Source organism: Papio anubis, chromosome 7 (assembly GCF_008728515.1).
Source record: "Papio anubis isolate 15944 chromosome 7, Panubis1.0, whole genome shotgun sequence".
In the NCBI taxonomy this organism is placed as follows: Eukaryota; Metazoa; Chordata; class Mammalia; order Primates; family Cercopithecidae; genus Papio; species Papio anubis.
Genome location: NC_044982.1, coordinates 15983425 through 15999857, shown reverse-complemented (window position 1 = coordinate 15999857; position 16433 = coordinate 15983425). Strand labels below are relative to the sequence as shown.

Sequence of the window (16433 nt, the reverse complement as noted above, 5' to 3'; positions counted from 1 at the left end):
GCAACCTTGATGCTGGGAGAGACTTCTTACAGGATATTCTCCCTAGACCTTTGGGCTCAGCGATTTAAACTCAGTCTGAAGGTCCAGACCACACGCAGGGTTGACGCGGCCCAAAGAGAGCCCCTGAGCCCTCAATGGGGAGTCTCTGGGACCAGCACCACATGGTGGGAAAGCAATTCAGGCCCAAGATGGCCTCGAAGCAGCAGGCCCAGTTGGCCCAGAATGTCACATTCTGAGTGACAGCCATCCCCTCTGGCTGAGTTCAGAGGCAGGGGGTGTGGGGGAGGGGGTGGCTGAGGAAGCAAAGGCAGCAGCAGGGCTAAACTCCAGGGAGGTGGGAAGTAAGGAGTGGGAATTCGGGACCAGTATCCGAGAACACTGAACAATGCACAGAAGTGAAAACAAAAGGCCTGATCCAAGCTGGGAGCAAAGCAGGAAGGCGGTGGAACCTCAATATCAAATCACACTGAAATAACGGGGCAGAATTTCCAAGAATAAATGGTTTGGCGAGAGTATGTCAGATTTTAAATGATTTTAGATCATAATTACTAATGAAAGACTGAACTGCAATTAGTCATCTAAGATTCCAAGACAGAAAACAGAAATAAACACAGCATTCATTTTTTCCTTAAGCTGAAGCAAAGGAATGCCTAGTGACAAAAGGCGCCGCATGCTTGCGTTTCAGAGCCTGCCCTGGGCCCATGAGGCTTCTGGGTCTGTGGCTTTAGTCCTCGGTGAGGACAGGGTGGCCTGGTGCCATGCCTCCCTGGCCAGCACTGAGAAAAATGCTGCAGTGGTAGGAGAAATCCAAGCACCGAGCAGAAAATGTCTGCAGAGACTATCCCTGTGCCAAGCGATGTTGCTTTGAGCGGGAGGGTTGCTGGGGAGAGGTGGGCAAGTCACCAACCAGGAGCCATGTGGATGGACGGCAGAGGTTCTTCCTCCCAGTGACATTCCTTTTACTCCAAGGAGGACACAGATGCTCAACAAGGAGAAAATGTTATAAGCTAAAAAAGGGCAGTTTCAAAAGGATGTGAGGAAATAGCTTACATCATAAGAAAACTTTCAATCACCTGGTTCTCACCCCACATCTGTTCCACCAGTACCTCCCCCCACTCAATCCTCTCCACTGGGTTTGCCCCTCTGATGGGATCTGACAGGCTCATCTTTAATTGGTTATTGCCACCGCTATCACCTGCAGCCTCAGAGACAAGGTGGCAGGCACTGCAAACCCAGTGAGACCCGCGTGGTCTCCGTATCTCCTCCCTAGAGGAGCCCACCCTCCTAAGGCAGTGGTGAAAGCCATGAAAAGGCCTTGGTGCTGTGGAAAGCAGGGGAGGCTGCTTTCATCTAGGTTTGGGGTAAGGGTGGAGGCAACAGAAGCAGCTCCCTCTCCCTGGACCAGGATGGGAGGAAGATCCTGCCTTGCACGGACACTGTGATCACAGTCTACAGAGGGAACCGCCATACGCAGGGCTGAGGCTATGTCCCAAGTCACCATCCGGGGACGAGAGTGTGTCCCAACAGACGACTGGGGAGTGACTAATAGAAACTCCACTAGCTGAGAATTCATCTGACCTGAGGGAGGAGGGGTTGGGTATCTGGGCTTGTTTCCACCCCCCTGCCCCAAGCAGAAAATGATACAGGGGTGAGAGGATCAGACTGGCCCTAGGCCAGGGTGATGAGACCCCAGGGCCCACTGTCCCATTCCCTGGCAGGGTGATGAGCCCCCACAGCCCCTTGTCCCCTTCCCTAGCGGGGTGATGAACGCCCATAGCCCCTGTCCCATTCCCTGGCAGGGTGATGAACCCCCACGGCCCCCTGTCCATTCCCTGGCAAGGCCAGCCCCCTGTCCACATGCATTGGTAAACCCCAGCCCCCCTGTCCCCTTCCCTGGTGGGGTATTAAACCCCAAAGCCCCTTCCTAGCAGGGTATTTGGCCCAGCCCCACGTCCCATTCATGGCAGGGTGTGGCAACCTCCATTTTTCCTGTCCCCTTCTCTGGCAGGGTGACAGGTCCCATTTCTGCCTTCCCCCTCGTGGGGTGGTGGCCCCAGGCTGTCCACCCCTTCCCTGGCAGGTGAGGCAGGCCCCACAGCCCCCTGTCCCTTCCCTGGCGGGTGGGTCTGGCCCTCTGTCCCCTTCTCTGGCAGGGTGACAAGCCCCCACGGCCCCCTGTCCCCTTCCCTGGCAGGGTGACGAGCCCACAGCCCCTGTCCCTTCTGGCAGGGGTGACAAGCCCCACAGCCCCTGTCCCTTCCCTGGCGGGGTGGGGTCCCCACGGCCTGTCTTTGTTCCTAAGCACTCCCAAAGGGCTGGGAGGCTGTACCTTTCTTTGTTCATCTGTAACCCTGGGATGCTGGCAGGGAAGCTCTGGGCTGAAGGGCTAAGTGATGGTGGTGAATTTGGGCCCCAGAAAGGGGCTTCCCACAGCAGAGGGGGTGCTGCTGTCTGGACCTGTGTGGCCCCCATCTCTTGGCATCTGTCATGTCAGCATGCTGGACTGGGTACTTTAGACTACCAGCGGTGCCCGTTCAACCCGGTCAGGCGCGGGGCCTGATGTCTGAATCTGAAGGGCAAATACTGGGGAGGGAGGGCAGGGCTTAGCCTGGGGAGTCCTAGCCCAGGAAAAGTGCAAATCCTTATAAATCATCATTTTGGTTTCTGGTTGGGAACTCGGTCTGTCAAGAGCATGATTAGTGTGAGTCTGTTTCTCAGAGGGGGATCCTCTCTGAGTGAACTGAGAGAACAGAACAGCCAGGCCTTGGAGTCCTGTGAAGCCAACAGACACCTGAGCCTGGACACACCTGCGCCTGGACACGCCTGCACCTGCACACTCCTGCGCCTGGACCGCTCTTTGCCTGAACTGCGTCTGCACCGGACATTACTGCGCCTGGAACCGTCTGCGCTGGACCGCGTGCAGACCTGCACCGTCTGCTTCCGGACATTACTGCGCCTGGACACGCCTGCACCTGCACACTGCGCCTGGACACGCCTGTGCCTGGACACGTCTGCACCTGCACACGTCTGCGCCCGGACATTACTGCGCCTGGACACGCCTGCGCCTGGACACGCCTGCGCCTGGACACGCCTGCACCTGCACACTCTCTCGCCTGGACGCCTCGCGCCCTGGACCGTTCGCCTGCACAGCCTGCGCCTGGACCGCGCCTGCACCCAGACATTGCCTGCTTCTGGACCGCGCCTCGCGTCTGGACAGCCGCCTGGACATGCCTACACAGGGACATCACTGCCCTCAGGCAGGTGCCTGCTCCCTGAGCCTCTCTCAGCTGTCATTGCTCATGTGGACAGAGAGCAAGCAGCCAGGAACACACATGTGGCCAGGGGAGACTCTGCAGGCTCCAGCAGGGCACTGTTCCACAGCAGTCCCTGTGAAAGGATAGTGACGCCCATGCCTCCCAAATGCGGTACAGAGTCTGACAAGGAAGAGTGTGCTTGGGGACAACAGGGCTGAGTGTATGAACTCGGGGGTGGTGGTGACTGCCTCCACCAAGGGCCCTCAAGCACAGGCTCTCCCTCAGCCTGTTCCCATGTTCAGCCCGGAGCGAGCACTGCAGATCAGCCTGGGGACCTGGCTGGGCCCAGCACACTGAGTGACAGCCCCACTTACAGCCTAACTGGGCCTCCATGCGGTCCGGCTTGTAATACACTGACATCCCGCTGTGCTGGAAGGTTCCATTAATTAGCCTGACCAAGCCTCGTGGTCTCATGTCAAATCACATGGCTGCATTATCCAATCCTGCCTCAAAGTCATTTCCCGCACTCATGGTAAGCAAAGGCTGTGCCAAGACCAAGCCAGCAAACACTCAAAGCCCTACACCAAGGCAGGAGCCCTGGCTGGAGACAAACAGCTACTTCTGATGACCTCTGCTCAAAATCCATGTAAGGGAAACCACTTGGGGCTCTGGGGGCCTCTTGTCTGGAAGATGGGATCAGGACACCTGACTGGTCTGCTTACAGGTGTTGCTCTCCTCTCTCCTGCCCCCCCCCGCCGCCCACCACCTGCCCCACACCTGATCAGTGCAGGCCACTGAGCTGCCTCAGGCATGGGGCCTCCCCTTGAGGAGCTTCCAGTCAAAGGCAGATCTGCAAGCAAAGACTTCCCTGTTGGTTCACCCAAGGCTTCAAGAGAGGAAAGTCAGGGGCTGAGGACCCCTCTATGGGGTGGTGGTGGTCAAGAAAGGCTTCTCAGAGGAGGAGACACTTGAGCCAGGCTGCCCTCCAGGCTGGGGACCCACTCTCACCCCGGCCATGGGAAGGGACCATCTCTCCTGCACAGGGAGGCCTAGTTCAGGGCCCTCCGAGACCCACCAGAAGCAACGCTTTCTATCTCCGCCTGGGAACAAATCACCGCAGGGGCCTCCACCAGTGCACTCTCCCACCCTTTCCCACCTCAAAAACCCGGGCCCTGGCTCCAGAGAAACAGGTAGCAAGTCACACTCAAAAGTGAAGCATCGTGCTCGCGGCCGACCACGCGCCGAGATATATTCTCATTTCGGCTCCTTCAACCAGTGAAAGTCAGTCACGCTGGTGCAGAAAGGGAAGCTCCACGGGGCCAGGAGATGACTCACTCACTGTCAAACAGACACAAAGGAGCTCCCAGCCCAGGCGCGACCTGGATTACAGAGAATGACAGCGACCCTCAGAGCTGATATTTGCGGAGTGCGAGGCACCCTGCTAACTCATGTAACCCACACGGCAACACCACCGGGCACTGTTATTACCCCCATTTCACTGTCGAGAAAAATGGAAGCACAGAGAGATGAAGGGACTTATCTCAGGGTACGCAGTTAGTAAGCGACACAGCTGGGACTGGAATCCAGGCAGCTGGCGCCAGCACCATGCTCCTGATCTTTACACTGTCCTGTCACCGAAGCTCTGGACTCCTAAGGGACCGCACCAACATACGATCTCACGACTTTCTTGTTCTGCTTCTGCTCCTAACTTACAAGTGACCTGGGGCAGGTCACCAAGAGCAGGGTCCCCATTAGTAAACAAGAAAGTCCCTTCTCACTGTGTACTAGGAGAGCACACACAGCAGACACGGCATATGAGGCTTCAAAGTTCTTTGTAGAGAAAAGTTATCCTTATGCCAAGTATCAATAATTGTTGAAAGAGCTTCACACAGCTACCAAAGAGGCTAAAACTCTCAAGAAGCTATCAAGAAGTATGTGTCACTGGACAGAAGACAGAGCAAAGATTGAAGACAAAGTGTCCAGTAGGAGGCATCCAGTAGGAGGCACTACTTTGTCCTCGGCACTGTGAGTTGGAACTGCAGTAATAGCGAGTAAAGGGAATAGAGAAATGAGGGCCTGTGCACTTTTCAGGTCCTCTCAACAAGCATGGGAAGGCGGGGCACTACATACTTCATACGCCTTGCTCTAGAGGAAAAAAAAGTTATTCTCCTCAATTTGGAAAGCATTTTTTAATTATGAAAGAAGACAAGATACAATGAACAGATGAAAGGGCCTTCTCACTAGGCTCATGAAGTTTTGTTTCCTGCCAGTGATTCTTTCTAGGTATGGAAAGAAAACTGATACTTTGGATGAAAGAGATCCACCTCTAAAGATGGCCATTTGAAAGGGGAAGGGTATTTCAAGTCTATTTCATCAGTTTAATTGTGCCTGGGCCTTATCCAGAGGAACAGAAGGGATCAAAAGATGTCTCTTGAAGACGTTTCTCCAAGGGAAAACTGCAGATGTGCCGACGCGTGAGCCTGTCCTGCCTGTCTGGATCCTGGGTGGCCCTCACTAGGCTGATGGCTACACTGCACAGACACACAGGCACTGAGCGCCAGTCTCCGGAGGAGCCCTGGGAAGTTCATCACCTTCATGCTGCATCTCTCCTCCCGCAGGGGCACAAACTGGAAACCATGGTGCTAACTAAGATAAGAAAATAGGAGACAGCAATTTTCCCCAAATCTCAATGAACAGATGGACAATTTAAAATATGGGAGAGAGAGAAAAACACCAGTGTTTTAGAATTCAGCAGTGCCAGGCAAGCCGAAGCTCACCTCTTTCCCTCTCTGCCATCTCTTCCAGCTCATCACGCGTAATGGAAGAGATGTCTTCACACCGTAAACAAGCATGTAAGCTGGAAGACAGTTTAAAGAAAGTTCCCACTTCAGGTCCCTCTTTGAACTTCAGAAGAGCCGCCTTCTCAGAGTGGTGTCGTTAGTCAGCAGTGCCATTAGTCAGCCTTTGGAGCTGTTAAAACAACTGAACATGTAGTCATAATCCATAAGACATAGCCACTGCACCTCACATCGTGGGGCCGTCTCCCAAACCTACCATCAATCTGCTGTGCCTTCGGGTATTTCATAAGAAAATGCAGTTTTCAAACAGCTCAGCCAATCTCTGCAAGTCTTCTGCTACTAATGTAGTCCCTTGAAATAGAACGGCAGCACCACTCCTCAAGTTTTTATATTTGATGTTATTCCAGATTTCTGATGTTTCAGAAAACAGAAGATCATAGAGGAACTCCTCAAAGACAGCCTGTGTATGAAACCTTTAGCCCGCAACCATCTTGATTGAACTGAGAGGTTTTCTTGTCTCACAATCCGTCCACAGAAGACAAATGAGCACTTTTGGGCCCACCATGCCCGGAACAAAAAGCCTGTTCTATTATTAGATTGACCCCTTATGGTAACCTGAAAAATGTGTTTTTCCGCCAAGCAGCACTCCTGATCCAAGCTCCCTGCCAAATGCTTCCCACGTTCCACTCCACTCCAACCCACCACCCCTAGGACCCCTCCAGATGAGGCACACGGCCCCCAGCACACTCTTTGGGCCAACTGCCTCGGCCCAGCCCCTAGCCACCGCCCGTCTCTCCTCCCCATCACTTTCACCTTGTGCTTGGTGAGCTTCACAGCGGTCTTTTATCACTACTTCCTTGGGGAGGGGGCGGGGGGTGGGGGGGGGGTGCGTGAAACACAGCGCCTCTGCTATCTTCTCACAAAGGGCTGATGGCTTTCTGTACCTTTCCAGGCCCTCAGCCTTGTCTTGGAAACTTCATTTAAGGGGATGGCCCCTTCCTGCTTTTAATCTAGATTTCATCACTTCTCAGCATCGGCTGTGAAATATCATGGCCTCTGTCCTAGGCCTGGGGAACGCTCAGTCTGCAGGTGGATGCAGCAGTTCTCCTCCTTCCCCCTGCGGGGTGGGGGCTCCATCTCACTGCTGTCCCCTGATGCCCTTTCCATGGTTCTCAGTGCACATTCCCTCTCCGACTCACGGTCCCTCTCCAGCTCACGGTCTCTCTCTGGCTCACGGTCCCTCTCCGGCTCACAGTCCCTCTCTGGCTCATGGTTCCTCTCTGGCTCATAGGCCTCTCCAAAGCTGCCTCACCCCACTTCACTCCACTTGCTGTCCACTCCACCAAGCCCTGGCTGACCCCCGCCATCTGCTTCTGCTTCACACCTTTTCTCAACCTGTCAAAGGGACTGGAGGCGGACCCGAGCCTCCTGCTAATATTCTCCAGCACGCATTTGTTCCCCAGCAACACTTCCCATCCCGGCCTTATCAGCTCCCCTCCACACAACCTCCTTGGCTCCCTTCCATGTTCTTCTCTCTCCTGAAAGCCCTTGTTCCCTTCTTACTTTCCAATCTCACACTTGCCCTTGAAAGCTTAGGCTGACATTATCAGAGGGCAACCAGATGTCCCTGTTTGCACAGCCTGTCCCTGTCCTGGTGATTTTGTCCTTGGCCTGGGAATGACTGTCCAGGGATGCTGGTTCTCTGCTCCTCAGTTCACCATGAGCCACGCTTCTCTCCTCTCCCCACCCCAGAACATGGAATAACTGCTTTGGAAAAAGTTGCTGTATGTTTCGTTAATTCATTTTGCATACTGGGAGCTAAAGGCTTTTTAACATAGCACACGAATAAATGTAAATTTATACACTATGCAAAAATAATATAAAAATATGCCTTTAGATTTTCTGGAAAAAGTCTGGTCAGTCTATGAATTCCTCCCCTTGTCAACAACATTACTTGGTAACTCCTTATCCCTCTAGCATGCTGCTTCCTTAATACCTGCCCATCCTCAGCAATCTCTGCCTCCCTTGTCTTCTGCTAACTCATTATTGCTGATAAACACATGATTTCTCTGCTCCCTTCTCACTACACATGAATTTAAACACATACATGAAGGCTAAGCTATTAGAAGATCGTACGATTCCTCTGGGGTTGAATTTACATTTCTCTTGTCAAGTCTGTCCTCCGATTTACCGTTCATGAATACTAAAGTCACTCTTGCTTTTTAACAATACTAACAGGCTTGCATTTCTGCTTAAGCCGTAGCCCTCCTGCCAGCTGGTGATCTGGCATCTGCTGCCACTTACAACTCCTGGCATAACTGTTCTCTGCCATCACATCAGCCACCTGACCACCACCTGTGACACGGACGAGGCTTCCTTCTTAACAGCCCTCACTGACTGCTTGTCCGCCAGCTCCTTGCCTTCCTCTCTGAGCATCAGGGCTGCTGCAAGCACACTTTCCATCCTCTCCCATGACCCACGACCTGCCTCACGCTTGCGTCCTTCCCTTGGAGCCTCCGTGTTTGGCTCCTTGATGCTCCCTAGGGCTCTGTTCTTTAAACTCCTTCTAGTCTTGACCTTCTGACCCTGGCCTCCCTGGCCGCCCCCCTTGCCGCTCTCCCTGCGTGCCAGGCAACTGTCAACGCTCAGCTCTGTTTCCGCTGCCCTCTGCCACACAGGTCAGGGGCCCTGCCTCCTCCCTGGGGCTTGACCTGGTAAGACAGCCTCTCCTCTCCCTGCTGGCACCTTCCTCTTAACTCAGGGACTTGCAAACCAATCCACCTTCCGTGAGGGCAGAGACAGAGCCTTTTGTGACTTAGCAAGAGATGTCAGTTCTTGGGTTTTAATCTGTCTCTATGATGTATTGGTGCGAATATTATCCCCATTTATATAGCTGAGGAAAATGAGGCACCGAGAGGGTGAATAACCTGTCCAAGGCCCCACAGCGAATAAGAGCCAGAGCTGTGATTCTAACCCAGGCCAGCCTGGCTCTGGGGCCTCCTCCTGGGCCTCTAGAGTATACACCAAGGCCCCTTCCTCCCTTCCTCTATCCAAGGCCACAGAAACACAGCTTTCCTGTGCAGCTTGTAGGGAAGAGGACAGAGACGGAGTGTGATGTCTCAGGGCTGAAGAGCCTGTGGGGTCCAGGGGCTGCCCCTCCACAGGCACGAGAGGGTCCTGCAGCACCAGTGGGAGGGGGACGCGCCCTTGGCTGCACGGGGCTCCCCCTGGCTGTGGGCTGGGCTCTTGGGGGCAGGCTGGGGAGAACACAGGCCAGGTGCATCATTTAGAAAATCACCAAGAAGGCGTGTTCGAACTACCTTCAGGAGCCACACTGAACAGTCACTGGGCAAAGTTTCTGACTGCAAGACAAATCTGTAGTCCCGCTCTTCTCAACCTGCCTCCAATCCGGATGGCTTTTCACTGTCTCAGGATCCACTGAGAGAGCTTTTAAGAGTTTATTATGATGACCCCTCTCTACTGGCAAGACCTCCAAAGCAGCTCATGTCTCTGAGCCTCGTAAGGCGCAGCCATTGCTGATGGACCCCGCAGGCGGGGCTCACCACGGCCCTGGTCTCGCTCACCAGCTCCCTTGTGCCAGGTCAACTGCTCGCTCCTTTCAGAAAGGAAAGCGCCTGGCATGTGTCAGGCATCTCAGGTGTCTTGAAAAGCTCCAAAGGTGAAACAGAAAACTCTCCGGGTGCGATTTTCCTATTTGATCTTTTGTCTCATGTGTTCCCCTTGGGGATGAACGAGAAATACTTTCCTGAATGATTCATAGGCCCTGAGGTGGAAACATGTAGCCTCTTTTTAATAAAAAGGCTGGGATGTGGCGGGGATTGTACCTCTTCTGGATGCTCTCAGCAAAAGCACAGAGACCTGACAAGCTCTTTACAAATTCCTCTTCTAATAGTGAGACAGAAATGAAAAGCCACGTAATATTTTTAATCAAACAGACTAACATTTGGATAATATGTAAAATTATGTATAAATCTGTATGGGGCTACAGAAAACTCACAAAGAGAAGTAGGAAAAAATTAAGTAGCTGTAATTATGGTAGGGTTTGATTTCTTTTTAAAACTGAAAATGACTGTCTTCAGTTTCCTATTTCATGAGCACCTACTAGGTGCCAGGAACTCTGCTAGGATTATTATGTAAATCAGTTCATTCTTTCTCAACATCCCCCTGGGGTAGGCGGCCAATCCACCGAAACACACCAAGGCGCCTAAAGGTTACATGACGAGTCCGAGCTTCCCCAGGAGTCAGGACCAGGGCTTAGTTCGAGTGCACATGTAACTCATAAGTAGACACTCTTTCCACGGGGCCTAATTCCCAGTGCGTCAGCATTCTTCTGCTGGAAACCAGCAGTTAGTGCCCAGCCCCTTCTACATTTTGCAACATTACTATGAGAAACGGCAAGATAATGAAGGCTTTGGGATGCTTTGGGGAACATTTTACTTATTAGTTACAAAACCACATCCTATTAGTCTTGGACAGACACAGCCTGTCTAGTCAAATGCCTTCATTTTGCAGAAAGGACACTGAGGTGCTGAGAGCTTAGGGGCCTTTCCTGAGGTTAAAGAGCAAGCAGCTGATGTTGCCGGGACCAGAACTGTGTCCTCAGACTCCCTGTCTCTTTCCATATCACACTCTTCTATATCACACACCACCACCTGGTTATGGGTGCTAAGCCTCCACGGGTACAGACACAAAGGGCCCTGAGCTTTATAATAAAAGGCTCTTCTTTCCTGCAGTTCATGACATCAGCGATGTCTACTGCTAGAAATGAAACAACAGTTCAGAACTAAAGCCCAGCATGCAGGCCCAGAGAACGCGGCACAGCTTTTCACAAGCTCCTCAGACCTTGGTAACTTGTGAGTTTCAATTCAGACCCTCGCAGGAAGATGACAGAGGACTGGTGAGGCAGCTGCACTAACATACATTCATAACAGACAGAACCGCCTGAGCGAGCAGTCTCCCCTCCTAACTGAAACTGACACGGCCAGGTGGCTGGCTCCAGGGTCTCTCAAGAATGATCCATGGCAAGGGGTGGGGGCAGCAGGGCAACCCCAGGCTTCTGGCCCAGGCTATAGATGAAGGATGTGTGCTCGTGGTGTGCCGCCACACCCCCGCACAGCGTGGACACTGGGGTGGCTCATCTGCCTCCCACCTCTCAGGGCAACACGGCCAAACACTCCCGCTGGTAGGATGCTCCCTCCCAGCCAACGGCCTCAGAGACATGCTGGAGTCTCAGGCTCCCTTAAGGGAAGAGAGCCTCTCAGTTTGTAAAGTGTTCTGATCCTTGTCCTGAAGTCTCCCCGGGATGTGGAAATCCCCAAAGGTGGCTACTGCAAGCAGCGCAGAGGCTGAGATAGCAGCCGCAAAGCCCCATGGCCACAAGAATATCTTTATCAAATCCAGAGCCACAGGGTGGCTTAGACCGCTGGCCAGGAGACCACAGCACCTAACAGGACATCCGATATGGCTGCTGAGGCTATGCACAGCCAACTCTGGGGGTGCCATTTGCACAAACTATGGTAGAAACAGTGCTCCCTGGCTTCAGGCCATGTGACAGCCTGGCAAGCTAACTGCATGGGGCCTTTGGAAGCAGAAGAGGGTGTGAGGGTCATGTACTACCTGCTGCTTCCAAGGGCCGTCCCCCTGCCAGAGTGGGGGCCGCAGCCGGGCCCGCGGACTCACCAGTCGCTGCATGCTCTTCACGTGGGTGGGGCTGATGGCTAAGGCCTCTTCATACCACCGCCGCGCCTCGTCCATGCTGCCGCGGAGCTCGGCAATCTGGCCGCGCATGTAGAGGACGTTGTGGGACATTGGGAAGAGGTTGGCAGCTTCTTGGGTACAGGCTGTGGCTTCTGCAGGCTTCCCGATGCCGATGTAGACTTCAGCTGTGAGGAGAGAGCAACGGCACACGCTTTCCTGGTGCCCCTCTGAGGCCCTGCGAGCAGCCACCACTCTGATGTTCATGTTTCCCGCACAGGAGTCTGGAGGGGCCCGGAGCCGGTGGATCCCTGCTCCGAGTGGAAACGGCTGCCACCAACAGCCCCTCCTGCCCACTCCTACACAGGGACTGGAGTCACTTGTGTTGCAGGCCTTGCAGGGCAGGCATAGGTCACCACCAGGCAGGGGGCAGTGAGGCCTGCCTGGTCCCTGCCCCAACCTCTGAGGACACCCACCCTCAGGGCCCACACGGGGCTCTTCAGTGTCTGGACAGAGCCTGGCCTGGTCCTACCCTTGGCTTTGATCCCCATAGAAAAAGGGCCAGAATGCACATGGGGACAAGCAGGCCAGAGGCACACAGACCCTCAGAGGGCAACAGCTCTGCCCTCTGACCCACTCTCCTGATGCCAAGAAGTATGATGGGGCTGTGGGCTGCGGCTATCATGTTCACAGCGTGATGCAAGATGGCTGCCCCGCCAGACCTGGCCCCTGAGCTCATCTCTGACCAGGGAAAGTTGGTGCACCCTGTAAAACTCTTATCTGTGTCACAATGACAAAGCCCTTTGACAAGCCAAGCTATCGCTTTTAAAGCAAGCAGGAAAATGACCCTCCCACTGACCCCAGGCCTCAACTCTCTCACCTCTACGTGGAGCCAAACCTCTCTGCAGCCCTGGCCTCCCTGAAGAGCCCTTTTGAGTGTTTCCAAGGGCGGCCTCCCTGCCTCCCAGGTGCACACCTGTTGAATATCCAGGGGGAATGCGTCACCTGGCCCCAGGGCCTCTTCTCCTGAGGTCTTGCCAATGGAGGCACCACCATCTTTCTAGTCAGCTGGGCCGGAGGCTTCAGGGACATCTGAATCGCCCCCACCCCTCTCCAGGGCCAGCAGGGCCACATGGTCAAGTTTGCAGCCCAGAGCCTCACGCAGGGGCCACCTGCTCACGGACCCCTTCTCCCACCTGCAGGCCAGACCCTTCCTCAGCACTCTTGCCTTGACCACTGGCATACTCTGAAGTAAAAGAGGTTTGCACCCCTATCTCCCAGTTATGTGTATGTTTGTATGAATTAATATATTACATGTCATATAATCCACAACAGCACACAAAATAGAAATGTTAAAAGAACAAAAATTAAAAAGAAAGTTTAGGCAGGGTGTGGTGGCTCGCGCCTGTAATCCTAGCACTTTGGGAGGTCAAGGTGGGCAGATAGCTTGAGGTCAGGAGTTCAAAACCAGCCTGGCCAACATGGTGAAACCCCGTCTCTACCAAAAATACAAAATATTAGCCAGGCGTGGTGTTGCGCACCTGTAATCCCAACTACTAGGGAGGCTGAGGCAGGAGAATCACTTGAACCTGGGAGGCGGAGGTTGCAGTGAGCCAAGATCACACCACTGCACTCCAGCCTGGGTGACAGAGCAAGACTCCATCTCAAAAAACAAAACAAAACAACAACAACAAAATAAAGTAGAAAGAAAGTTTTACTATTTTCTTTGTGCACCTTACCATATCATCTCCTGGAGCCCACTTTGGAAACAGACTCAATTATGCAGAGACTCCCCTCCCTGCCTCCTGCCCTGGCCATGAGCCTGTCATCCACAGCTGCTGCCAGGTTAACCCTGAGGCCAACCTCTGGGGCGGCAGCCACCTGCTCCAAAGCCCTTCTGCCCTGGGGCTTGTGGCTTCTACCCCTGCCCATTAGGCAGCCAGGCCGAGGCCCTGTACTCTGATTTTCCATCTGTGTGCACCCACTGGAACGTGGGCTATAAGCAACATGAGGGCAGGGATGGTGTCTGTGCTGCCCACTGCTGTGTCCCCAGGGACTAGAACAGTGCCCGGCACATAGTCAGAGCTCACTGAATTGCTGAATGGATGAATGGTAAATGAAGGTAACTAACAATAATAGTAGCCAACATTCATTAAACATGTGCTTTGTACCTGGAGGCCTTCTCAGTTCTCATTTTATCTGCATGGTGATCCAGTAGGTACTATTATTCTATCCCCGTTGTCCAGATGAGGAAACTGAGGTGCAGAAAGTGTAAATACCCTGCCCGAGTTCTCAGGGCAAACTGGAGGCAGAGCTGGGATTAGAACCCCAGTCACCTGGCTGAGAACCTGTGCTTGCAGCCCCCACAGAGAACAGCATCTCCTCTGGCCCAGGGTGACATCCGACTCCTTTGCAGGCCTTGGGAGCCGGGCGCAGTGCCCTTATCTGCTTCCTACCGCCTCCCCAAACCCCCAGGCTCTGGCCTTGCTAGTGCTGCTTCTGCACACACAGTGGGTGTCCCCATCTCCTGTCGATTCTGTGGCTTTTGCCTGTAAAGCCGTCACTCCAGCCTCCTTCAGGGCCCAGATGGATCCCGCCATCCCAGGGAGCTCTCTGACCACCCGCCTCAGCTGAAAGGAAAGCCCAGCCTCTGCAGCTCCTGATAGCCGGGTCCCTGTAAGTATTTTTGTGAGGTCTCGGGTATGCCTGGGATAGTACACTCCCAGGGCAGGCGCTGGGGCAGATCCACCTTTCCGGCTCCCAGCTTCAGGCCTAGGGGCGGGGAAATGGTTGGTGTATATCTCATGGCTGTGGTTAGTGGCAACGCCACTGCCCTTTGACCTCAATCAGCCTGGCCGGTCCCTCCCTCGAACACCTCACTTCCCTGGTGATGATATTTGCACCAATGACTGACTCCCCAGGCCTTCTCTCCCCAAGGGAAGGCCCTGGAAAAAGCGGGCCTCGCCTGGCCCAGATGCACACAGTACCTTCTGTCTGTCCTTGCGCCTGCCAGTCCCTCCTCACCAGAGATGACGGGGCCCAGGGGCTTGTGGAGGGGCATACTGGGTGACTCCTGCAGACACAGAAACTCGGGCACTGAGCCCTGAAGGTGAGCGCCCAGCCACACCTGCCTCCCGATCTCAGGAGACTCAACTCAGAAGGTACCTCCTGAACTTCTGTACACACAGGGGACTCTACAGGGACAAAGAAGACATTTCTCTGTCCTTTAGTTTGGACCAGGCAAAATCTCTCCCTTCTGGGAGACAAACACCCTCCTAATGACACTGTCGGGGTATCTGATGCCTTTCAGGAACACAATTCCCTCGACGCCCTCACCAAAGACTTGAAGATGTGCCCACTGCAGTTTTGGGTTCTCGAGCGTGGCAGCAACACGGGGGAGCAGGACAGAGCATCTCTCTCATTGCACGCCTGGCTCCTGCCTCGCTGACAAGCTGGGAGTGGGTTCACTTCCAAAATCCCAGTCCTGGAGATGCTGTGGGCTGGTGAGGCCGCCCAGCCTCTCCCACTTAGAGCATTATGAACAAAGGCCGACATGGGAGAGCAGGGATGAATGTGTCCAGAACAAGAATCAACGTAGGGAAAGCGGTAAATGCCAGTAAGACTGTGTGCATGTCATTCTGCTCTCCAGGGGTCCTCCGTGAGACCAAATGTGATTCCAAGCATCTCACTGGTCACTGAGCCTGCATAAGCCTCAGGTCTGATGCAGACAGGTCAGTGATGTGATGGGGAAATGGGAGACGCAGACGGAACCAAGTCAGGATCAAGACAGTAAGGGAAAGAATCCAGGCTCCATGGCACTTTTCAGTGCTGTGGAAGTTGCTGGAGGAAACCTATGGCTCTGATAAGGCCTGTGACCCTGACAGATGTGGCAGGAAAATGCACAGCCTAGCGTTGCTCCCAAATCCCTCCGTTTTCAGCTCAAAAGCAAGGACTGAAGCCACAATGTCCTGCAGCGATTTTCAAACCATTTTCGCCAGTGGAGGCTGTTTCTTCCAAAGAGATCTTACCCCAGGATACAAAAGACTCCTAAGAGTGGGCAGTGTGGCTACCTCTTGTTTGCCCCCGTCTCTGCCTCTGAGGCACCACTGGGAACACTAGGGTTTCCAATTTGTAAGCCACAGTGTCATGAGAACATGGAGGACTTGGTTCTTGGCCCTGGGCCTTGTGTGGCCTTGGGCAAGTCGGTCACCTTCTCTGGGCCTGTCCACCTGTCAGGTGGCGGGCCTGCCCCTGGCCCACAGCTCTCCCAGGGCAGTGGCAGGCATCAGACAACACAAGAGTGGCAGGGGTCAAGACAAGGCCGTGCCAAGAGATCAACCCTAGGTTGAGCATTTTCTGTCAGGAGCACAGGCCTTATACCAGTGCCATGGGTTTCCTACAGCAACTTCCATTCACCAGGAAGCCTGGAGCCCAAAGCGAGTCACGAATGGTAAGGGTAACTCTTAGTCAAGCCTAAGCCCTCTTGGAGACCGCAGGGTGAGCAAGCTGAGGTGCAAAGACATAACTGGACTCATTCGAGCCTTGCAACAGCTCTATTTTGGGCAATAGGCATTCCTTCTCTAAGAGGAAATTACACTTAGGCTTCAGGGATGAAGCTTTAGTGGTGGGGTTTCAGACACCAACCAGGTAGTTTGAGATGGAGTTG

The 16433-nt window shown here is 53.9% G+C and overlaps 1 protein-coding gene across 7 annotated transcripts in view; it reads right to left on the bottom strand.

Annotated features, from left to right (window-relative positions):
* Positions 1–16433, bottom strand: part of TTC7B (tetratricopeptide repeat domain 7B) — a 275212-nt gene that overhangs the window by 27570 nt on the left and 231209 nt on the right. For all 7 annotated transcript variants that reach the window (XM_017961461.3, XM_017961462.3, XM_003902158.3 and 4 more), the window contains one exon: positions 11753–11955. In XM_017961461.3, coding sequence (XP_017816950.2) covers positions 11753–11955 — 203 coding nt within the window. The remainder of the gene's footprint in view (positions 1–11752; positions 11956–16433) is intronic.